This window comes from Melanerpes formicivorus, unplaced genomic scaffold (assembly GCF_026170545.1).
Source record: "Melanerpes formicivorus ecotype bairdi unplaced genomic scaffold, bMelFor1.0.p_v2 SCAF_96, whole genome shotgun sequence".
Lineage (NCBI taxonomy): Eukaryota > Metazoa > Chordata > Aves > Piciformes > Picidae > Melanerpes > Melanerpes formicivorus.
In genome coordinates this window covers 565,856-589,737 of record NW_027142448.1, presented here as the reverse complement: position 1 = coordinate 589,737, position 23,882 = coordinate 565,856, and the positions used below count along the sequence as shown (strand labels likewise).

General features: G+C 49.3%; 1 protein-coding gene across 1 annotated transcript in view; it reads right to left on the bottom strand.

The window, feature by feature from the left end:
- LOC137455319 (alpha-2-macroglobulin-like) overlaps positions 1-23,882 on the bottom strand; it is a 60,968-nt gene that overhangs the window by 4,933 nt on the left and 32,153 nt on the right. The window contains exons 14-31 of the mRNA XM_068166031.1: positions 22,496-22,638; positions 21,315-21,464; positions 20,947-21,117; positions 19,619-19,718; positions 17,868-17,994; positions 15,963-16,191; positions 14,342-14,468; positions 13,629-13,750; positions 11,810-11,861; positions 9,450-9,533; positions 9,154-9,330; positions 7,239-7,323; positions 5,826-5,982; positions 4,643-4,717; positions 2,587-2,752; positions 1,508-1,731; positions 740-958; positions 317-444 (exon numbers count right to left, since the gene is read on the bottom strand). Coding sequence (XP_068022132.1) covers positions 317-444; positions 740-958; positions 1,508-1,731; positions 2,587-2,752; positions 4,643-4,717; positions 5,826-5,982; positions 7,239-7,323; positions 9,154-9,330; positions 9,450-9,533; positions 11,810-11,861; positions 13,629-13,750; positions 14,342-14,468; positions 15,963-16,191; positions 17,868-17,994; positions 19,619-19,718; positions 20,947-21,117; positions 21,315-21,464; positions 22,496-22,638 — 2,536 coding nt within the window. The remainder of the gene's footprint in view (positions 1-316; positions 445-739; positions 959-1,507; positions 1,732-2,586; positions 2,753-4,642; positions 4,718-5,825; positions 5,983-7,238; positions 7,324-9,153; positions 9,331-9,449; positions 9,534-11,809; positions 11,862-13,628; positions 13,751-14,341; positions 14,469-15,962; positions 16,192-17,867; positions 17,995-19,618; positions 19,719-20,946; positions 21,118-21,314; positions 21,465-22,495; positions 22,639-23,882) is intronic.

Here is a 23,882-nt window from a genome sequence, read left to right as displayed (position 1 = left end):
CAGCAGCCACTCAGGACACCTCAGCTCCAAGCTCAGGCCACTTCCACCTTGCCCATGGAGCCTGGCCCCCTGCCATGTCCTGACACTCAGCACCACCTTCTCCAGCTCCTCCACAGTGCTCTAGTCATCCTGTGGCCTCTCACTAGCCCCACACAGCTCCACCCCTGCAGGACATGGCCTTCCCCCACAGGTTCTCCTCCCAGCCCAGCGGCTCCCTGCCCACCTTCCCGGGATGCTCTGCTTCTCCAGGGCTCCCAGAGCCCTCCTCCACCTCCTGTGTCCTCTGGCAAAGGCTCAGATCCAAAGGCAGACTCACCTGACATTTATGCCTATGTCAAACATCTTGTGAGCCTTGGAGTCCACACATGTCTCTGGGGTGGTGTGAACATGCAGCATGAAGGGAGCCTCCTCCTGCGTGGGCTGCACGTTGTACCTCAGGCTTGTCTAGGGGAGAGCAGCAGCTCTGTGTCAGCCTGTGTGCAGCTGTGCTCAGCACATGGGAGTGTTGACCCTCTCCCCATCCAGCCTCCCTGCTTCTCCCATGCTCACAGCTCCTCCACATCCTTTCCCCCTTCCATTCCTCTCTGTCCCCTCCACATAGCTCTGCTGCTCTCCCCTTGCCCCTCCCACGGCCTTCCCTCCCACTTTTCCCTTCTCTTCACTCCCTTCTGCCCCCCAGCTGGCTCCTGCCTGGCAAGGGGCTCCCCTCCCAGGCTGTCAGCTGCCCTCCTCCCCTCACCTGCAGGTAGACACAGCCTGCACCAGACACCTCAGCGCTGTACTCCCCTGGCAGCCGGGGCAGGGCCACGCGCTGCAGCAGCAGCCGGTTTGTGGCATCCACTTGGAAGTCTTGCTGGAAGCCCCCTGCAGAGCTCAGGCTCACTGTGGAAGCTGCTCCACTCTTGGCATAGGTGACAGCTCCATACAGGGACAGGGCTTGGAGAGCCACCACTGTGTCCTGCAAGAGATGGGCCCCAGCACCCACAGGCATGCAGTCAGGGTTTGCCCACTCTCTGCTCCCACAGCCTGCCCGCTGCTGGGGGCAGCCACCCTCCCCTCTAGGCTTCACTTGCCCCCACTTTGGGTGGCAAGGACAGAGGGGCAGAGTGGCCTTTCCTGCTCTCCATTCCCTTCCTGTGTCCTCTGCCCTGCAGTGGCACATTCCCTGAGCTGCCTGCAGCTCTGCACAGCCTTCCCTCGCTCGCCCCAGGGGGAAGCAGCAGCTCCTCTACACAAGCAAATGGCAGAGGGAGCCCTCTCCAGTGGCCAGGCACAGAGTCCCTCCCATTCTGCCCCAGGGTGCCAGCAAAAGCAGCTCATGCATCACTCTCAGTCATTCCTAGAGGCACTGCCTGACCTCCTGGCCCCTGGGGAACTTGGAGCCAGGGTAGAAAGTGCAAGGCTCTACTGCAGGGCTGCAGTCCCTGCCCTGACAAACCTGGCTGGGCCCCAGCTGCATCTCTGACACTTCTGGCTCCGGACATTGCTGGGGAGGGAAGCAGCTCACCTGGGTGGAGGAGAAGCCCCCATTGGGATTCTGCTGGCTGATGATCCACTTGGCAATCAGAGATGCAAAGGACAGCTCCTCCTGGGAAGGTGCTGGCCGTGTGCTGAGCTGAGCAAGCAGCACATAGGCTGTCATCTCCACTTCAGCAGAGGGAGCTCGATCGCCGCGGTAGGGGAGAGCCACCTCCGGCTCCTTCCCAGGCCGCTGCCAATGCACAGACCCATCTGCACAGCAGGCAGGCAGGTGGAGACAAGACAACAAGCCATCAGTAGTAGCTACTGCAAGGGAGCCCTTGAGCTGCTTGGCAGGACAGAAGAGCCTGCAGGAGGCATCTGTCACGTAGGATGAAGAGGGAAGCCTTAGGTTTGCTGTTGCTGCAGGTCTGCAGCCAGAGGAAACCTAAGGACTCAGCTGCCCAGGCTCAGTCCTTTGTCCCTGGACCAGGATACCACTCTGTGCTGGGCTCCAGATTCACACAGGCAGTTACAGGCTTGAGCACCAGCAGAGCACCAGGCTGGCACTCCTTCCCTTGTGCAGAGAGCAGCTGGCACTGGGCAGCGAGCAGCAGGCCCAGGGGAGGTTTAGACTCGAGGTGAGGAGAAAGTTCTTCACCAAGCGAGTCATTCGTCATTGGAATGTGCTGCCCAGGGAGGTGGTGGAGTCCCCATCCCTGGAGGGGTTCAAGAGGGGATTGGACGTGGCACTTGGAGCCATGGTCTAGTCATGAGGTCTGTGGTGATAGGTTGGACTTGATGATCCTCGAGGTCTCTTCCAACCTTAGTGATACTGTGATACTGTGGTACTGTGAGAGATGCTGACAGAGCTGCCCTCAGTTCAGCACTGATGGGGGTGGTGTCTGGTGCTGCCTGAGGGCCTCCCTCACAGCAGAGAAGCAGCACTGGGCACTCAGCAGAAGCTCTGAGGAATGCAAGTCCTGTGCACAAGCTTTTGCTCTCCCTCCACCCCTCCTCACCCCCCCACTGAAGCCATTTCCTGCAGCCATTCACCACCACCAGAAGCCACTTTCTGAAGGGAGGCCGTAAGGCCAGCAAAGGAGATGTGCCATCGGGAGCACTCACCCTTCCTCACAGCTTCCTTTCCAAGCGAGCCAAGCATCGCTCTGCGCTTCTCCTCCTTGCCCGCCAGGGCGAAGGCGTAGGCCAGCAGCGCCTTGGTGTACACGTGGCTCTCCTCCTTGTCCGCTGCCATCTCCAGGCAGAACAGAGCATTGCGCACCACCGAGTGCTGCCGGAGAGAGGGACCCAGCTGCAGCAGCCGCCCCTCGCACTGAGCCCTGCAGCAGCAACGGACATCTCCTCTCTCTGGCAGGACAAACACTGTGCATCCCTTCCCCTTCCAGTCTAACGTGCCCCTGGAATGAAGCCAGGGACTCCACAGCCAGCCACAGACTCTTTCGTGGCTTGGGTCTGGCTTTCTTTAACACATCCTGTACTGGTTCACTGTATTTGTGACTCCACCACCTCCCTGGGCAGCACATTCCAATGGCCAATGGCTCTCTCAGTGAAGAACTTTCTCCTCACCTCGATTCTAAACCTCCCCTGGCACAGCTTGAGACTGTGTCCTCTTGTTCTGGTGCTGGTTGCCTGAGAGAAGAGACCAACCCCCACCTGGCTACAACCTCCCTTCAGGTAGTTGTAGAGGGCAATGAGGTCTCCCCTGAGCCTCCTCTTCTCCAGGCTAAGCAACCCCAGCTCCCTCAGCCTCTCCTCACAGGGCTGTGCTCAAGGCCTCTCCCCAGCCTTGTTGCCCTTCTCTGGACACCTTCAAGTCTCTCAATGTCCTTCTTAAACTGAGGGGCCCAGAACTGGACACAGGACTCAAGCTGTGGCCTACCAGTGCTGAGCACAGGGCAGAATGACTTCCCTGCTCCTGCTGGCCACACTGCTCCTGCTGGCCACACTGCTCCTGATGCAGGCCAGGATGCCATTGGCCTTCTTGGCCCCCTGGGCACACTGCTGCCTCATGTTAAGTCAGCTGTCAATCAGTACCCCCAGGTCCCTCTCTGTTTGGCAGCTCTCAGCCACTCTGACCCCAGCCTGTAGCTCTGCATGGGGTTGTTGTGGCCAAAGTGCAGCACCTGCCACTTGGACTTGTTGAATGCCATCCTGTTGGACTCTGCCCATCTGTCCAGTTGGTCGAGGTCCCTTTGCAGAGCCTTTCCACCCTCTAACTGACCAACATCTGCTCCCAACTTGGTGTCACCTGCAAACTTGCTGATGACTGACTCAATCCCCTCATCCAAATCATCAGTGAAGATATTAAAGAGGGTGGGGCCCAGCACTGATCCCTGGGGAACACCACTGGTACCTGGCTGCCAGCTGGATGTGACACTATTCACCATCACTCTCTTTCTTTCACACTTTGACTTAACGATGTGGGGAGAAAGAACTTCTGATTAGTAGGCTGTGGAGCAATGAGGTCTTTGCCTTGCTAACGGCACATCCAGGGATGGGGCTTCAGCCACCTCCCTGGGCAGTCTCTTTCAGTGTTTGAGAGGCCTTTCAATAAGAATGTCCAAACCTACTCTGCTTTGAAGGACTCTTCAGACTCAAACTATTGTGTATGGTTTTCTGTGTTGCTATTCCTTATTACCTACAGGTATATCTTTTCTCCCCCAGTGTCAAGGATGGAGATTTATCATGAAGAAAACTAGAAGAGGAAGGGAAAAAATGAAAATGTATCCCTGACTGTGCCCCCTTTTTGTTCCCCTCAGACTTCTGCTCCTGTGCCAGTGCAACAGGGCCATGGAAGTGGTGCAACAGGAATGTCCTATTGTAAGACACAGATTTTCTTCTGGTGTGGAAATCTGGCTCATTTCAGAGATTTAAATGGTATTTGATCCATTATTGATCAAAGCTGTCCTCTTTCAAAGGAGGAAAAAGGTGTAATTCTCCATGAAAGGACTCAGGAAAAGACTAAGTAAAATGTTTGTGTGGAAGAGAGAAGCAGAGAGGAGAGGAAAATGGAGAAACAAGTGTTATGCTAGTCTAGGCTTGAATGGACAGAATATTCAAACAGGATTTCTTCCTTCAAAAGGTAAAGGGACCTGATAATCTGAGGTGGCACTGGTGGTTCAGTACCACCTGTGGCTCAGCTTGGGGTGCAGACACCAACCGTTACAGGCAGGGGAATCTCCAGCAGAGTAATCATGATGTAGGCTGTAAGGGTGATCTCGTCGTTCACTCCACCCTGCAGGGAACCACAAAAGCAGATGTTGATCCCACACAGCACCACTGGTTTCTCCCTGTGCTACCTATCTACAGTCTCATGGTAGGTGCCTGAGAAGATGCTGTTGGCTTCCACCTGATTGTAGAATAGAATAGAACAGAATAAACCAGGTTGGAAGAGACCTTCAAGATCATTGCGTCCAACCTATCATCCAACACCACCTAAACAACTAACCCATGGCACCAAGCACCCCATCAAGTCTCCTCCTGAACACCTCCAGTGATGGTGACTCCACCACCTCCCTAGGCAGCACCTTCCAATGGGCAATGATTCTCTCTGGGTAAAACTTCCTCCTGACTTCCAGCCTAAACCTCCCCTGGCACAGCCTGAGACTGTGTCCTCTTGTTCTGGTGCTGGGTGCCTGGGAGAAGAGACCAACCTCTGCCTGTTTACAACCTCCCTTCAGGTAGTTGTAGACAGCAATAAGGTCACCCCTGAGTCTCCTCTTCTCCAGGCTAAGCAGCTCCAGCTCCCTCAGCCTCTCCTCACAGGGCTGTGTTCCAAACCCCTCCCCAGCTTTGTTGCCCTTCTCTGGACACCTTCCAGCAACTCAACCTCCTTCCTAAACTGAGGGGCCCAGAACTGGACACAGGACTCAAGGTGTGGCCTACCCAGTGCAGTGTACAGGGGCAGAATGACCTCCCTGCTCCTGCTGGCCACACTGTTCCTGATGCAGGCCAGGATGCCATTGGCCCTCCTGGCCGCCTGGGCACACTGCAGGCTCATGTTCAGCCTACCATCAACCAGCACCCCCAGGTCCCTCTCTGCCACTCTGACCCCAGCCTGTAGCACTGCATGGGGTTGTTGTGGCCAATGTGCAGAACCTGGCACTTGGATGTGTTCAATCTCCTGCCCTTGGACTCTGCCCACCCGTCCAGCCTGTCCAGGTCCCTCTGCAGAGCCTCTCTACCCTCCAGCAGATCAACTCCTGTGTGATAGCTCTCATGCACAACTTCCACCTCCTCCCCAGCCCCAAGTACTGAAATAGCTCTGTGGGTCCTGGAATGACTTCTGGTCATGTTGCAGACTGACATGAGTCCATGCAAAGCCAACCAGGCTGACACATTACCTTCATGGCATTGTTCAGGAGTGTCCCAGAACTCTGGAAGCAGCCATTCTCCTTCTGCTTTTCAGTGAGCCAGACCAAAGCATCCTGGATGTGCTTCTCATCTATGAAGATGTGACGCCGAGCCTGGGCAAAGGACTTGAGGACAAAGGCTGTGAGCCTGGAAGTGATAGAGGGAACTAAGAAATCCTGAGCAGTTCCAACCCTACTGCCATGGGCAGTTAGAGAAGGGTTGAACTCAATGATCTTAAGGGTCCCTTCCAACTCAAACAATTCTCTGATTCTAGGATTCAGGAGTAATGAGTCCTAAGAGTTAAAATTCTCTACAGATGCAAAAATTAACAGTGATTAATTAATAAATGAGCTAGTAAAGATCAGAGACAAGCTGCAGAGTAAACATAAGAGGTCACAGGAGCCATGTGAGCATCAGCATTCTGCAGGAAAGCAGTGTCTTGGTGACAATGGGTTGGTTTGACACCATGATCTAGCTTACAGACTGGGTGAGACAAGAATCAATGCAAAATAGAGCCTGCAATTCATAGCCCTGAGGACTGCAGGTGGGTGGGCAGTGGCACTCTGGGGACTCATCAGCATCTTCTGCTAGCAAGAACTATCTAGGGCATCCTGCAGGCCACTTGAGCTGAAGAAGGATGTCAGCTAAACAGCTATTAGTGCAGCATTGCAAACCTGAAAGGCATCTCCTTCATCACCCTCCTCTACTCCATTGTCACACGTGACTATCCTACGGTGTCATGATACGGATTCCATCTTCACCTCCACAAAGACCAAACACAAAGGAACAAACACAAGACCTATGAGGAGAGACTGAGGGAGCTGGGGTTGCTTAGCCTGGAGAAGAGGAGGCTCAGGGGTGACTTTATTGCTCTCTACAACTACCTGAAGGGAGATTGTAGACAGGCAGAGGTTGGTCTCTTCTCCCAGGCAAGCAGCACCAGAACAGGAGTTCACAGTCTCAGGATGTGCCAGGGGAGGTTTAGGCTGGAGGTTAGGAGGAAGTTTTACACAGAGAGAGTGATTGCCCATTGGAATGGGCTGCCTGGGGAGGTGGTGGAGTCACCATCCCTGGAGGTGTTCAGGAGGAGAGTTGATAGGGTGCTTGGTACCATGGGTTAGTTGGTTAGGTGGTGTTGGATGAGAGGTTGGACACGATGATCTTGAAGGTCTCTTCCAACCTGGTTAATTCTATTCTATTCTATTCTATTCTATTCTATTCTATTCTATTCTATTCTATTCTATTCTATTCTATTCTATTCTATTCTATTCCATTCCATTCCATTCCATTCCATCCCATTCCATTCCACTCCATTCCACTCCATTCCACTCCATTCTATTCAACACTGAGGAAAAGAAGGGCATGAAAAGCAGAAATGACAAGTCAGTGGTACTGAGTCTTACCAGGTGTTCCCAGCTTGCCCATAACGGGGCCCAAAGGTGCTGTAAGAACCATCCCAGTGTTTGTACTTCAGTTGCCGTTGATACCCTGAAATGGAGAGTGCAAGAGCAGCACAGATGTCACAGGACCTTTCAAGGAGACACACAAAGGAGCTGTAGCATGCAGTGTGAGCTGTGCTGCTCAGTGGTATAGAGGAAGTTCAGGCAAACCCACAGCTCCAAGTACCTCAGTCCTTGTGCTCTGGAAACTGGCTATCTGTGGTCATTGCAGCTTTCTGCCCTAAGCTTGATGAGGAGAAGTAAATGTAGCCCAGGACTGAGAGAGGCAGAAAAACAGTTCCCAGAGGAAAACTAAATACAAAGGTAAGCCTCACACAGGATGAGGGATGCAGAAAACAGGGTAATTTTCATTGCTGGAGGTACAATTTCCCTGCAAAATAGCTGAGTAAAACAAGTCCTTTCTTCATAGGCACCAGCCTTATGTCTGCCAACATACTGAGCTCAACTTCTGTTTTAGTCAAAGGTGAGTGACACTTTCCCAGTCTTGATTCTCACAAGGGTCTTAGATCACAGACTGGTCAGGGTTGGAAAGGACCTCAAGGATCATTTAGTTCCAACCCCCCTGCCTAGGGCAGGGACACCTCACAGTGGAGCAGGTAGCCCAGGGACACATCCAGCCTGGCCTTAAAACATCCAGGGACGAGTCTCCCACCACCTCCCTGGGCAACCTGTGCCAGTCTCTCACCACCCTCATGGGGAAGAACTTCTTCCTGACATCCAATCTCAACCTACCCATTTCTATTTTTGTTCCATTCCCCCCAGTCCTATCACTCCCTGACACCTTCAAAAGTCCCTCCCCAGATTTCTTTTAGCCCCCTTCAGATCCTGGAAGGCCACAAATAGGTCTCCTCAGAGCCTTCTCTTCTCCAGACTGATCAACCCCAACTCTCTCAGTCTGTCCTTATAAGAGACGTGCTCCAGCCCTCTCCCATCCTTGTGGCCCTTCTCTGGACATATTTCAGCACCTCCAGATCCTTTCTGTAACAGGGGCTCCAGAACTGGATGCAGTACTCCAGGTGGGGTCTCAGCAGAGCTGAGCAGAGGGGGAGAATCACCTCCCTTGCCCTGCTGGCCACACTTCTCCTGATGCAGCCCAGGATCTGATTTGCTTTCTGGGCTGCAAGTGCACACTGAGAGCTCCTGGTGAGCTTCTCCTCCCCCAGCACCCCCATGTCTTTTTCTTCAGGGCTGCTCTCAAGCCAGTCCCTGCCCAGCCTGCATTGGTGCTTGGGATTGCCCCAACCCAGCTGCAGGACCTTGCACTTGGTCTGGTTGAAGCTCATGAGTTTATCATGGGCCCAGCTCTGCATCCTGTCCAGGTCCCTCTGGATGGATCCCTTCCCTCCAGCTGTCTGCTGCACCACACAGCTTGGTGTCATCAGCAAACTTGCTGAGGGTGCACTCAATGCCACTGTCCATGGCACCCACAAAGATGTTAAACAATCCTGGTGCCAGGACTGATCCCTGAGGGCCAGCTTGTCCCTGGCCTCCACTTGGACATCGACAATTGACAGCCACTCTTTGGGTGTGGCCCTCAGGCCAGCTCTTTATCCACATATCTGCATAAGCAGCTGCAGCCATTAGTGACCAGCTGACTCATGGATTTCATACACCCCTTTTCTTATGTTCAGAACTCATTGCCAGTCCTGGACTTTTTGTGCGTTGCTATTTGGGTGCTGTCCCCTCACCTTCACCTGAGTACAGGATTCTCTTATAGATAAACTGTTATATACACCTGCCCTGCCACAGTACCATGTTCTCTGCTAGAGAATGCACCCAGACAGTGACCAATAAGTGTCCTTATCCAGTTGCTAAGGGAAAGAATGAGCAGAAAAGCAAAAGTCATGACCCAGCTCACCGCTCACTAAGTATCCGATGGCCTTGGACTTGACCTCCTCGCTCAGCTGCTCTGTCTTGTTCAAGTAGTCCAGGACATAGATGTTGGGTGCAAACAAGACCATGTTCTGCTCCCCACAGCCAAAAGGCATCTGGAGGAGCTGGTGCAGGTTCTGCATGGCAGTGCCCATGATGTCACCTGGAGAACAGGAAAGTTTCCAGTCTAAATTAGCACAGCTCAAGGCTTGGCAGCTGCCTGAGCACAGGGTGAAGAAAGTGGCAGTGTCTCAGGTGAGACATCAGGAATGCTTTGCTTACCTAGCACTGAGAAATATGCTCTGGCTGAGCCCACCACCACAGCCTCTGGTAGAACCAGGGAGATTTGCTCTGGCACAGACTTCTCTGGGATTTAAAAAAGATTAAAATATCCAGTTGGTTACAGTTCCAGACACATCCACATAGAATTATAGAGCTGCTTTGGTTGGAAAAGACCTTGAAGGGCAGCAAGTCCAACCAGTCTCTAATTCTGCCAAGCCTGGTTCTAAACCCTGTCCCTCAGCATCACACTTCTATGTCTCTGAAACAGAATGGGGGTTCAGCCACCTCCCTGGGACACCTGTTCCAGTGGTTGAGAACCCTTTCTAGGAAAAAAGGTTCTTCTAACAGCCAACCTGAACCTCCCCTGCTGCAACTTGAGGCCATTTCCTCTTGTCCTGTTCTTACTAGGGAGATTTGTAGAGAGCAAGATGGTCTTCCCTCAGCCTCCTTTTCTGCAGGTTAAACAACCCCAGTTCTCTCATTTGTTCCTCACCAGACCTGTTCTCCAGACTCATTGCCCTTCTCTGGACACACTCCAGCACCTCAAAGTGCTTGTATGGGTGCCCCAAAACTGAACCCAGTACTCAAGGTGTGGCCTCCCCAGTGCTGAGTACAGGGGGACAATTTAGAATAAACCATTCTTTATTTAGAATAAACCAAACCAGGTTGGAAGAGACCTTCAAGATCATCGTGTCCAACCCATCAACCAATCCAACCCACCTAAACAACTAACCCATGGCACCAAGCACCCCAGCAAGTCTCCTCCTGAACACGGAGGACGGCGACTCCACCACCTCCCCAGGCAGCACATTCCAATGGGCAATCACTCTCTCTGTGTAGAACTTCTTCCTAACCTCCAGCCTAAACCTCCCCTGGTGCAGCATGAGACTGTGTCCTCTTGTTCTGGTACTGGCTACCTCCCTTCAGGTAGTTGTAGAGAGCAATAAGGTCACCCCTGAGCCTCCTCTTCTCCAGGCTAAGCAACCCCAGCTCCCTCAGCCTCTCCTCACAGGGCTGTGCTCCAAACCCCTCCCCAGCTTTGTTGCCCTTCTCTGGACACCTTCCAGCAACTCAACCTCCTTCCTAAACTGAGGGGCCCAGAACTGGACACAGGACTCAAGGTGTGGCCTAACCAATGCAGAGCACAGGGCACAATGACTTCCCTGCTCCTGCTGGCCACACTGTTCCTGATGCAGGCCAGGATGCCATTGGCCCTCTGGGCTGCCTGGGCACACTGCAGGCTCATGTTCAGCCTACCATCAACCAGCACCCCCAGGTCCCTCTCTGCCTGGCTGCTCTCAGCCACTCTGACCCCAGCCTGTAGCACTGCCTGGGGTTGTTGTGGCCAATGTGCAGAACCTGGCACTTGGATGTGTTCAATCTCCTGCCCTTGGACTCTGCCCATCTGTCCAGCCTGTCCAGGTCCCTCTGCAGAGCCTCTCAACCCTCCAGCAGATCAACTCCTGCCCCCAGCTTGGTGTCATCCACAAATTTACTGCTGATGGACTCAATGCCCTCGTCCAGACGTTAAAGAGCACAGGACCCAATCACATCCCTGGTTCTGCTGGTTGCAGTAGTCCTACTGTAGGCCAAGATGCTGGTGGCCTTCTTGGCTACCTGGGCACAAGCTGGCTCGTGTTCACTTGGCTGTTGATTCCTGGTCTTTCTCTGCTGGGCAGCTTTGCAGCCTTTTTTCCTGTAGCCCATGGTGTTGCATGGGGTTGTTGTGACCCAAGTGCAGGACCTGGCACCTGCCCTTGCTGAATCTCATACAGGCATGAGTAGCAGTTAAGAATGTGGACACCATTCCTTGCACCATGGTTTTCAGCCTACAACAAATCCATGCAGGTGTAGTTTTGTTGTCAGAGCTTCCTACCCTGCAAAGGTTGTGTGGGGCCTGCAGCACTTGCACACACAGGCTGTCATGGAATTCTGTGTGGCACTCCCAGTTGGCCTTAACTGACATATATACTTACAGACTATTTTTGTGGCCTTGTCTGCTTTGGTGGGGCAGACATGGCTTACTGCAGAGCCCAGGCTGTGATTTCACACCCAAATAATATAAGATATTAGAGATAACTCTATCAAATCCCAGCTATTCTTTCCCCATAGGGACCTGACCAGCCTTAGTTCCTAAGAGATGTACTGCTGCCTCTGTAATTGCTGCTGGGGCTATGCACTTCCTTCTCCCTCAGGAAGAATTGGTGTCACTGCTGGCTGGACATGCAGCTCCTTTGTGCAGTCTTATCAGATCCCTGCACCTTCCTGCTCAGAGTGGAGGATTCACAAACCTTCTCATCTCCATTTGTCTGTAACCTCTACCTTGGCAAAGAAAGCTTTAGAAAGAAAAAGTCTCTTACCAGATGCACAGTGTACAGAGTTGTAGGTGGTTTCCACCTCAGTCCCTTCTGGCTTGGGGAAAAAGGTAAGAAAACAAGCTAAAAATCATAGGATCACAGAATCATTTCAGCTGGAAAAGACCTTTGAAATAAAAGAATCCTTAAGGTTGGAAAAAGACTTTTAAGGTCACCAACTCCAACCATTATTTAGCTCTACCAATTCTGCTGCTGTCCCCCCAGTACCACATTTCTGCAGCTTTGCAACACCTGCTGGGATGTGGCTTCAGTCACCTCCCTGGGGAGCCTAGCCCAGTGTTTGATAGCAATGAGAAACATCAACAACATGAGCAGAGAAAAGGGAGAAACACTGAGATGGAACTAAAAGAAACATAAATACTTATAAATTCTCCTCTGCAATGAATATAAATAAATAGGAATTCTCCTTTGTAATAACTTCAACATACTGAAAAGTCTTTAGAAATGGTTTACAAAGTGTTTTCCCCCCATTATACTGAAGTGTGGACAACTGAGGGCTGTGAGACACTGGCTAATTACAAGTGTGACATTTAATGCATATGCTTTCCTTCATTATTACTGAGGAAAGCTCTGAAGCTTCACAGCTTATCATGGAGATTATGCCAGATGATAGAATCATAGAATCAATAAGGTTGGAAAAGGCCTCAGAGATCATCAAGTCCAAACTCTCACCCAACACCTCAGGACTAACTAAACCATGGCTCCAAGTGCTGCATCCAATCCCTTTTTGACCACCTCCAGGGATGGTGACTCCACCACCTCCCTGGGCAGCACATTCCAATGATGAATGACTTTCTCGCTGAAGAACTTTCTCCTCACCTCCAGCCTAAACTTCCCCTGGCACAGCTTGAGACTGTGTCCTCTTGCTCTGGTGCTGGTTGCTAGAGAGAAGAGACCAACTCCCACCTGGCTACAACCTCCCTGCAGGGAGTTGTAGAGGGCAATGAGGTCTCCCCTGAGCCTCCTCTTGTCCAGGCTAAGCAACCCCAGCTCCCTCAGCCTCTCCTCTCAGGGCTGTGCTCCAAACCCCTCCCCAGCTTTGTTGCCCTTCTCTGGACACATTCAAGTGTCTCAATGTTCTTCTTAAACTGAGGGGCCCAGAACTGGACACAGGACTCAAGGTGTGGCCTAACTGCTATCATGTCTAAGCCAGAAAACCTTTATGAGACAGCTACTGTTGTTGTGAAGCATAAAATCATTACATCATTATTCCCATGTATGGAATCACAGAAACATTACAGTTGGAAAAGACCTCTAAGACAATCAAGTCCAACTGACAACCCAGCACCACCATGTCCCCTACACCACTAAGCCCAAAGTGCCATGTCTACACATTTTTTGAACACCTCCAGGGATGATGACTCAACCACCTCCCTGAGCAGCCTGTTCCAATGCCTGACCAGCCTTTCAGTGAAGAATGTTTTTCCTAATATCCATCCTAAACATCCCCTGGTGCAACTTGAACCCATTTCCTCTTGTCCTATGACTTGTTACTAGGCAGAAGAGTCCAACACCCACCTCACTACAATCTCCTTTCAGGGAGTTGCAGAGAGCAAGAAGGTCTCCCCTCAGCTTCCTCTTTTCTGCAGGCTAAACAACTTCAGCCACTCCTCACACAACCTGCTCTCCACACCCTTCACCCTCTTCCTTGCCCTTTTCTGGACCCACTCCAGCACCTCAAACTCCTTCTTGTATGAGTGCCCCAAAACTGAACCCAGCACTCAAGGTGTGGCCTCACCAGTGCTGAGTCCAGGAGGACAATCCTTTCCCTGGTCCTGACAGCCACAGTGTTTCTGATACTTACCTCCACCAGCAGCTGTCGTACAACTGTGTCCTTCCTCCCTTTCTCTGGGGTCTCCTCAATGATGTTCCCACAAGGCTGCTGGTTCTGCAGGGCCTCGGTGCTTACCATGAACTCCACCTGCCCTGGAGGAAAGAGGGGTCAGCCAGCCATGCTGGGCAGTGCCAGGGACATGTGGGTTTGTATTTGTGCTGGCCACTCTCTGGTGCATTACAAAGAAGCTTTTCCAAAAGGAGAACTAAACTCAAGACAGTCTTTTATCTTGATCCACACATTCATTATGGCCACCTGAGCAGGTGTTAGTCCATCAGCAAGAAAAACAGTGGAGAGGCAACCCTTGCAAGTCAAACAGTCTTGTTGTGAGAGGCTTCAGAGAAAGCAAGCTTTGATTCCAATATTCGAGACCCAGGCATATTAAGCTAAGACATTCTGAGCTCCACAGCAGGAACAGCTGAGTGCTTTGCATGCATCAAGGGAATCTGTGATTTCTATTCACATGTTAAGAAAGCAAGGGCACATAACACTTAAATAGTCTGTTTAGGACCTGGAAACTGCATCCCAGTGCAGTGTCTCAAACTCAGGCTTGGATTTCCCCCTTCTGGCACAGACAACACCCTTCCAGGCAGGTTTGGAATGGCCTTAGCTCCTCACACAAAAGATTTGATATCACTGACAGAAATCTAATCCCAGTATTTTCTTGTTGTCCAGTCTCTTACCTAGAGATCTTGGTGTTACTTCCCAAGCCACAGTTTTCCTTTCATTCATGCAGATGCAGTAGGATTCTTCCTGCTTCTCTACTGGGGTACCCAGGAAATGAGTAGATTCAGCCAAAGACACACTGACCTGATGGTTGGAAAGAGAGATGTCGTGAGGGTTGGAGCTGCAGAGGGGCTGGGGTTACTGGAGACAGCACAGATGATTCTTGTGGACCCTTCCAACCCTGACTGATACTATGATACTATGATACTATGTATGAACAGTGAAGCAGGTATGAACAGTGAAGCAGATATGAACAGTGAAGCAGATAAGAACAGTGAAGCAGATAAGAATAGTGAAGCAGATAAGAATAGTGAAGCAGATAATAATGAAGCAGATATGAATAGTGAAGCAGGTAAGAATAATGAAGCAGATATGAATAGTGAAGCAGATATGAATAGTGAAGCAGGTATGAACAGTGAAGCAGATAAGAATAGTGAAGCAGATATAAATAGTGAAGCAGGTATGAACAGTGAAGCAGATATGAATAGTGAAGCAGGTATGAACAGTGAAGCAGATAAGAATAGTGAAGCAGATATAAATAGTGAAGCAGGTAAGAATAGTGAAGCAGATAAGAAGAGTGAAGCAGATAAGAAGACTGAAGCAGGTAAGAATAATGAAGCAGATAAGAAGAGTGAAGCAGATAAGAATCCTGAAGCAGATAAGAATCGTGAAGCAGGTAAGAACAGTGAAGCAGATATGAACAGTGAAGCAGATAAGAGTAGTGAAGCAGATAAGAATAGTGAAGCAGATATGAACAGTGAAGCAGATAAGAATAGTGAAGCAGATAAGAATAATGAAGCAGATATGAATAGTGAAGCAGATAAGAATAGTGAAGCAGATATGAACAGTGAAGCAGATAAGAATAATGAAGCAGACATGAATAGTGAAGCAGATAAGAACAGTGAAGCAGATAAGAATAGTGAAGCAGATTTGAATAGTGAAGCAGGTATGAACAGTGAAGCAGGTAAGAATAATGAAGCAGATATGAATAGTGAAGCAGATAAGAATAGTGAAGCAGATAAGAATAATGAAGCAGATATGAATAGTGAAGCAGATATGAACAGTGAAGCAGATAAGAATAGTGAAGCAGATATGAATAATGAAGCAGGTATGAACAGTGAAGCAGATAAGAATAGCAAAGTCCTGCTGAGTGTCTTAGTGGGACCTGCAGTACATCACAGGAAGTTTGCATATTCCAGTAAATGTCTCATGATATTGGGATATTTATATGAGCTAAGACTAAAGGCTAAACAGAGAGGTATAGACCCTGGTGAACCTGGAGTTTTCCTGTGGGTGTGCAATGATGCCATGGTGTGCAATGATGCCATGGTCTGCAGACAACACAGTTTCTGTATTTCCACAGGACAAAGACATAAATATATCACGACAAGGCTGGGGTGGAGGCTCACCAGCAGTGCTTTAGGTTCTGAATCAAACACAGCTTCCAAAACTTTGTCAGAACAACTCATTCCCCCTTGCTTAAACATTCCAGTAATTCCCACCTGTATGAAATGGGAAGTGGCCTGTGGTAGCTTTCCCTAAGCTGTCAGACTGAGTAAAGCTGTGAATGTTCCTTACCCTGATGCAGGCAGTCAGGTAGTTGAAAACGGTGGCTTTCAGCGTGAAGGACTCGCCACGCACCACTGAGTAGGGCATGGTGAGCTCTACAAAGAAGGGCTGGGTGGCTCTGAAGGACACTGTTGGGGACAGACCAAAGCCTGAGTCTGCTGAAGTGCAGAATGCGTTGGCTTTCCACTCGGTGATGGTGTCAGGGATCGTCACATCGAGATCAGCATTTCCCTCAGAGCTGGCAGGGGACATGGAACAAGATCTCAGCTATATTCTGGTGATCATCTGTGTTTTTATCAGCCTACTGAACACCACCTGCTGACAGCAAACTCCTGAGCAGCTGGCATATGGACACTGGATTTTGCGTGTCATCCTAAAGCAACCTTTACCTTATTGCTGTCTACAACTACCTGAAGAGAGGTTGTAGCCAGGTGGGGCTTGGTCTCTTCTCCCAGGCAACTAGCACCAGAACAAGAGGACACAGTCTCAAGCTGCACCAGGGGAGGCTTAGGCTTGAGGTGAGGAGAAAGTACTTCACAGAGAGAGTTGTTATCCATTGGAATGTGCTGCCCAGGGAGGTGGTGGAGTCACCATCCCTGGAGGTGTTCAAAAAGGGATTGGACGTGGCACTTGGAGCCATGGTTTAGTTAGTCATGAGGTCTGTGGTGACAGGTTGGACTTGATGATCTTTGAGGTCTTTTCCAACCTTATTGATTCTATGATTCTATGTACTTAGTGACCTTGAAAAATCTGTCTACTAGTAATACCTCTCCCACTGAAGCAGCAATGTTTCCACTGGGGCTTAGTATCTCCTGAGGTTTTGCCCCAGAGAACCACACTCTACCTGTGGACACACTCTACCTGGGTACAGGCTGGAGAGAATCCAGAGAAGGGCCACAAAGATGACCAAAGTACTGGGAAGGTGCCATGTGAGAAAAGGCTGAGAGAATTTGGTTTGTTTGGCTTTAAGGACAGAAGGCTTAGGGGATACTTTATCAGCCCCATTCCAGTACTCAAAGGGTGACTACAAATGAGATGGAAACTATCATCATTTTACAAGGAGCCACATGGAAAACACGAGAGGCAATGGGTGGATGTTACTCCTGGGATGATTCCAACTGGAGATAAAAGGAAAACTTTTCATAATGAGACCAATCAGCCCTTGGAATAATCTCTCAGGTAGGGGGCAGAGGGTGCAGCATTGCACACTTTTAAGACTCAGCTGGAAAAGGTAATGGGCCATGCTTTTGCTGAGAAAGGTTGGTGTGGTGGTTTAAGCCTTAACTGGGAGTTAAGAGCTCAGATGGGGACAAGGCTGAAAATCTCTCCCCGATTTCCCCCTCCTCCCTCCCAACAGAGAGGGAAAAAAAAGGAAAGGGAAGGAGCAAATCCACCAAGCAATAATTTGGAGTCGGCCTGGAAGTAGAGAGGGAAAGAGTTTTCTTTAAACAATATATATATATATATATAGCAATAACAGGTAAGGTTCACAAGGGCAAGGAACAAGGATGGTTGAGAGGGGGACAAAGAAGAAGAATACAAAACCAGCCTCTCTCTGAAGAGGCACAGAGGCAGCAGAGAGAAGGATCAGGCCTGGCCACATGGCAGAGGAGCAGGAAGGCAGCTGCAGTAGCTCTCCTCCAGGAGAGGCAGGAGACAAAAGGGCCTAATGGCTGTAATGCCCTGCTTTTTATACCCTATCTGGGCAGGGAGCGGGGAGTGGAACAGACTCAGTTTCCCAGGGGGAAAACTCCCTGCAGGGAGGGCAAAGCACTCACAAGCCCTCCCCCCTGCTTTGTTTTGTTTTGTTTTTCAGAATGGGCATTAACCCACCACAGTTGGGCAATATGATCATTGAGGTTCCTTCCAAGCTGGCATTCTGTGGGGCTCTGATACCTTCCCACACACACTTACTTCACTGAAACTGTGTCCCAGATCCACGTCTCGGGGAAGTACTTTCGGATGGTCTCCAAAGGACTGTCGTCAGCCCTGTGCTCCATTATTTCATCATCAAAATCTTCAAGCAGACTCGATGCAGTGACTAGCAAATTTGTTCAAGGACAGGAAGGAAGGGAAAGATGTGTCAAACTCCGTTCTAAGGCAGGCAGATACTTTCCTTCCAAGCAGTGGTTATTCTTATCTAAAATTCTTACACTGAAAGAACAGCTTTGAAACCATGGCTACAGGAAACAAGTGTATTTCCCTGTTGTCATCTCAATATTTCCTTTTGCCTAAAGCTGCTGCTCTTCTTACAGAGATTAGATGAGGTTGAGCATTCTTCCCTTACTTCCAGCAAACCCAGCAGGGTCAAAAAGCCTGCATCAAGAATATTGTGGCCAGCAGGAGCAGGGAAGTCATTGTGCCCTGTACTCAGCACTGGTTAGGCCACACCTTGAGTCCTGTGTCCAGTTCTGGGCCCCTCAGTTTAGGAAAGATGTTGAGATGCTGGAAGGTGTCCAGAGAAGGGCAAAAAAGTTGGTGAGGGGTCTGGAGCACAGCCCTGTGAGGAGAGGCTGAGGGAGCTGGGGTTGCTTAGCCTGGAGAAGAGGAGGCTCAGGGGAGACCTTCTTGCGGTCTACAACTCCCTGCAGGGAGGTTGTAGCCAGAAAGGGGTTGGTTTCTTCTCCCAGGCAAGCAGCACCAGAACAAGAGGATGCAGTCTCAAGCTGCACCAGGGAAAGTTTAGGCTGGAGGTGAGGAGGAAGTTCTTCACAGAGAGAGTTGTTAGCCTTTGGAATGTGCTGCCCAGGGAGGTGGTGGAGTCCCCGTCCCTGGAGGTGTTCAAAAAGGGATTGGATGTGGCACTTGGTGCCATGGTTTAGTTAGTCCTGAGGGGTGTTGGGTGAGAGGTTGGACTTGATGATCTCTGAGGTCTTTTCCAACCTTATTGATTGTATGAAACTTGCCGTGCAGATAAAAATGCTTTTGAGGGAGAGTGGTCTGGGATAGCAATATGTCCTATATGCTTAAATGGAATCCTTGTGAATTAGATCAGCTCTGGCTGCATGGGGTGGGGGAGGTGTTAACCCATTAAGAACCCTCTGCACAGGGGGACAATGGGCACAAGATAGTATTTTGTAAGCTTTGATGGCCGAGGGGTGGGGAGCTGTAAACACTGCAGGCACTGTGAAAACAGGGACCCAGAGGAGGAGAGCTCTGGCTGCAGTGACTGCTGCTCAGCCCCGCACACCTACCCAGCCTCTTATTTGAGATAGAGCTGTGAACAGAACCAGATTTCTCAGCCCCCAGTGTTAGAATATCTCTCCCAGAATGGTATCACCTTCTCATTTGTCTTGGCCCATTTTTGCCCTAGTTATTCCTCTAGTTATTGTTATGATGTGACTGCCTAGAAGTAAAGACTCCTTTTTCAGGTTCCCATAGCTGGACTCAGAAGTGATGGAAAAATCCACTATTTCACTCTGGCAGAGTGTTTTAGTGCCTACAGGATCCCTGCTGTAGGGGCCATCATGGGAATCACAGAGCACATCTCTCTAGCTGATGATAAGCAGGTAGAGGTGGATAAGTTTCACAGTTCAGGACTGAATGCAGAAGGGAGCAGAATCTGATCTGCTTAGTGCAATTAATATTCAAAGAAGTAGAGGGAAGGAAAGAAGTGGAGAGGCAAATTTTAAGTAGTTGGGTGGGAGATAAAATGAAGCAGTTACTAAAACCACTGTAACTCCTTTCCATCATGTGTCCTGGGTAATTCTGGCAGATTTCAGGCTTGTGGATCTTGCTGTTAGTGAAGACTTTTAAGCCCAATTCCTAGTAAACAAAGAGAAAGAAGAACAACAAATCTGCAAATACATGTTTGAACATAATACATAAAGCATAGAGGTACTTTAATACAGCATCAATCAGCATCACAAAGGCTGTGCATAAATGTCAGACTGGTTCAACACACATTTTGAGACTTTATCATGTTACTCTCATCCTTGGGCTGAATTGTGGCTAAGGCCCCCAGTCTACCTTGGGGACATCTGCCTAGGTCAAAATTAAATGTGTGAAAAGCATAGGACTGAAGGTACCCAGCAAGTCTTGTGCAGGACTGTTCAGATGAGCACAGGTGAGTCTGTGTGTTACCAAAGTCACTGATCTATCTACATCAGATGGAGAGAGAACATGCATGAAGAGTTTCTAACACTGGCTTCAGAGGTCACTTCTCAGACCTGTTTCCTTCCTCACTCACAGGTACCCCTATTAGCAATGAGGAGGAGAGAAGCACTCGGGTATCAGTGATGGGCTACATAGATACAGGGCCTGAGCCTGGTTAATTTCTAGCATACAAAAGTGAGCAAATTCACAGCAAAGAGAGCAAATTCACAGCAAAGTTCATGAAAAAGTTTTTCAGGAGAGGTGAGAAGAAGAGAGGAGACTTGTAGTGGTGTGATGCTGTAGCCCACAAGCACCAACATAAAGCACAGCTAAACTCAGTCAGAGAAGCGAATGGAAAGCTGCGTTTTACAAGCTATAATAAAATGCAATGAATATATACAAAATATACAATGTTATACAAGAATGTATAGGAAAGAGCACAAACACAGATCCTCCCAAGAAGGATTTCCCCCTTGGGTTCCCCCCAAACCTCTCTCCCCCTCCTCCCCTTTCCCCTAGTAGTTAATTAGGCAAGAAAGGAGAAAGAGAGAGAGAAGGATATTAAGGGAAATTTGTTATCTCAAAGCAGTTGTTAAGACAGTTAGTTACTCTTATCAGCTTCATTCCAGGGTCAGTTGCATGCTCTCTGGCCAAGAAATGAAAAGTCAGACTGACTGAAGCTGGAGTGAGTGAGAGAAAGAACGCTAGAGATATTTGCTGTGGCACATCTCACATCTGACCAATGCAATTCGTTTAGAATTCATCTTTGCTTTCCTCTTTACCCCCAAACATTCAGCTAGAGAATCCTGCAGCTCTCCTTTTCTTAAAGGCTCAGCCTAACCTGTCACAAGACTGAATTTAAAAGAGAAAGGAATAACAAAGAAAGGCTGCCACTCACCTTGAGAATGTCATAGGCATCACCTTCACCATCAGGAGAAATGGGAATGTAGACAAATCCATTTAATAAGATGTTGTCAAGGGACACACAAGGTTTCACATTGTCTTCTTCCAGGTAGTAGCTCTTGAAGTTATAGCCTCGGATTTCCTTCAGTGGGAGAAGGTCATACACCTGGGTAAATGAAAACAACCAGGGAAAAATATGGCAGGTCAGCACTTCCAAGGACACAGACACTACCTAACGCTCTATTGACATAAAGTGGCATCTCAAAACACGTGCAGTGAGTGCAACTCCATGTCTACAGTGGTGTTAATAGGTACTCCACTGGTTCTTGTACTTGTTCATTACCAGAAATGACCAAGACTTACAGAGCTGGGAGAGAGTTCATCTTCAGGCTTCATAAGGAGAACACTCTTGTCCACAGAGCGGAGGGCGCACAGGGACCTTGGTGAGGCATGGAGCTGCAGGCGTGCGTTGGAAGCAGGAAGGCCTTCTTTGGGTGCAAAACTCAATCTGACCTGCAACCCCAGGAGGGAATTAAAGCAGCCACTTCTCCAGACATCATTACATGCTATTACACTGAATCACCTAGCCTTGTGAACTGAGATCTGCTGGTGCCTTGCAGTTCTCCTAATTCAAAAAATCATAAATGTTATTGATAATGCTATTGATAATGATCAACAATTCTCTTTCTTATTCCATCTTGCTCCACTTTTTATAGTTACAGCTTTGTGACTTATCACAGGCACAAAATCACAGACTACTCTCTACAACTACCAGAAGGGAGGTTGTAGCCAGGTGGGGGTTGGTCTCTTTTCCCAGGCAACTAGCACCAGAACAAGAGGACACAGTTTCAAACTGCAACAGGGGAGGTTTAGGCTGGAGGTGAGGAGAAAGTTCTTAGCAGAGAGAGCTGTTGGCCATTGGAATGTGCTGCCCAGGGAGGTGGTGGAGTCACCATCACTGAAGGTGTTCAAGAGGGGATTGGGCATGCCACTTGAAGCCATGGTTTAGTAGTCATGAGGTGTTGGATGAGGGGTTGGACTTGATGATCTCTGAGGTCTTTTCCAACCTTCTATGATTTTAAGAAGGAACTTCTGAAGATCATCTAGTCCAACCCTCCTGCTAGAGTGTTCTTGTCTTGGGAATATGTGGTGAAACCCATAACTTAGTCTGGAGTTTCAGTCATTAATTCTCCGTCAACACCTGGTCAGACCATTTCATGAACCCATTGTGAATTCTTTCTCCATCCTGGAATTCATTGCTGATCTACTGGCAACAAGGAAATTATAGAATCATAGAATCAATAAGGTTGGAAAAGACCTCAAAGATCATCAAGTCCAACCTGTCACCCAACACCTCAGGACTACTAAACCATGGCTCCGAGTGCCACGTCCAATCCCTTTCTGAATACCTCCAGGGATGGTGACTCCACCACTTCCCTGGGCAGTACATCCCACTGGGTAACAACTCTCTCTGTGAAGAACTTTCTCCTCAAGCCTAAAATGAATAATATTTATGGGTTACACAAACTCTGTCATATACTCACTTTATTGGGGAGGCAATGTTCAACCTGGAAATCTGCTGAACTGGCAATGACCTCCCCGCTGGGCAACGTGGCATACACAAGCATCCGTGCCAGAGGAGCAATTGCTGCCTCAACAGGGAAGATCAACTGAAATGTCCCATAAGCTAGCAAAGGAAAAGAAAAGGTTAAGCAACATACAAGAAGTTCCAGTATAAGCATTTGTCTTCCCCAGGTTAAAATCATCAAGTTCACTCATGCTGACCTGTTTTAGTTAGTCAGGGCAGGGATACTGATACATGGCTGAAGTCTATGGCTGTGGCTGAAGACACTTTGTGATGGGTTATGCCCATCCTGAAAGTGGGGTGGGGGGGGAAAGGCTTGTGAGAGCCTTGCTCTCCCTGGAGGGTGTTTTCCCCCTGGGGAACTGAGTTAGTCTGTTCCACTCCCCCTCCCTGTCCAGCAAGCCTGTAAAAAGGAAGACACTGCAGCCATTTGCTTTGTTTTTTGGCTTCTCCTTGCCTGGATGAGAGGACTGCTGCTGGCTTCCTGCTTCTCTGACATGTGGTCAGGCCTGGTCCTCCACCCTGCTACATCCAAGCCTCTCCAAAGGGCTCCAAAGGACTGGTTTTGTATACATATTCTCCCCATCCATCCTTGTTCCTTACCCTTGTGAACCCTTCCTGTTACCTCTCTACATCCAAACCAATTCCAAATTATTTCTTGGTAGATTTGCTCCTTCCCTTTCTTTTTTTTCCTTTTTTCCCCCTCTCAATCAGGAAAGAGGAGGTGGGGGGGGAGCAGGGAAGGGATTCACAGCCTTGGCCCCCATCTGAGCTCTTAAATCCCAATTAAGGCTCAAACTACCACACACCTGTATTCAAACACTGATTGTGTAGTAGCCAAATGAGCTGAGTTTGGTGGGCCTCAGTGTGCCTTCTCCTCACTTAGTATCTGACATAATTTCTTTGTGTTCCCAGCCCCTTTTTTTCCTCAAGATTTCTGCCATCTACAAAAAACTAGATGAGGGGAAAATCATAGAAATAAGGGGCTGTTGTAATGGCTGGCAGCACTTAAAGGTTGCAGAGTGGCTGAAAGAGTAACTTTGCCAAGTTACACCTAAGCAAGCATTGAGGTGGAGCACCAAACTGTTTCCTCAACCACGGTGGAAAATATCCCTCTGGGTTGAAAAACTCTTTCTGGCTGGGCCTGAGCTTCACATCACAATCCGAACAAGGTGAAAGAACATGTCTTGATATGAGCCAGGCTGTTAGTTTAGCCTAGTAGCCAGCAGCTACTAGTAGATGATCTCCAAGGTCTCTTCCAACCTGGTCTATTCTATTCTATTCCATTCCATTCCATTCTATTCCATTCCATTCCATTCCATTCCATTCCATTCCATTCCATTCCA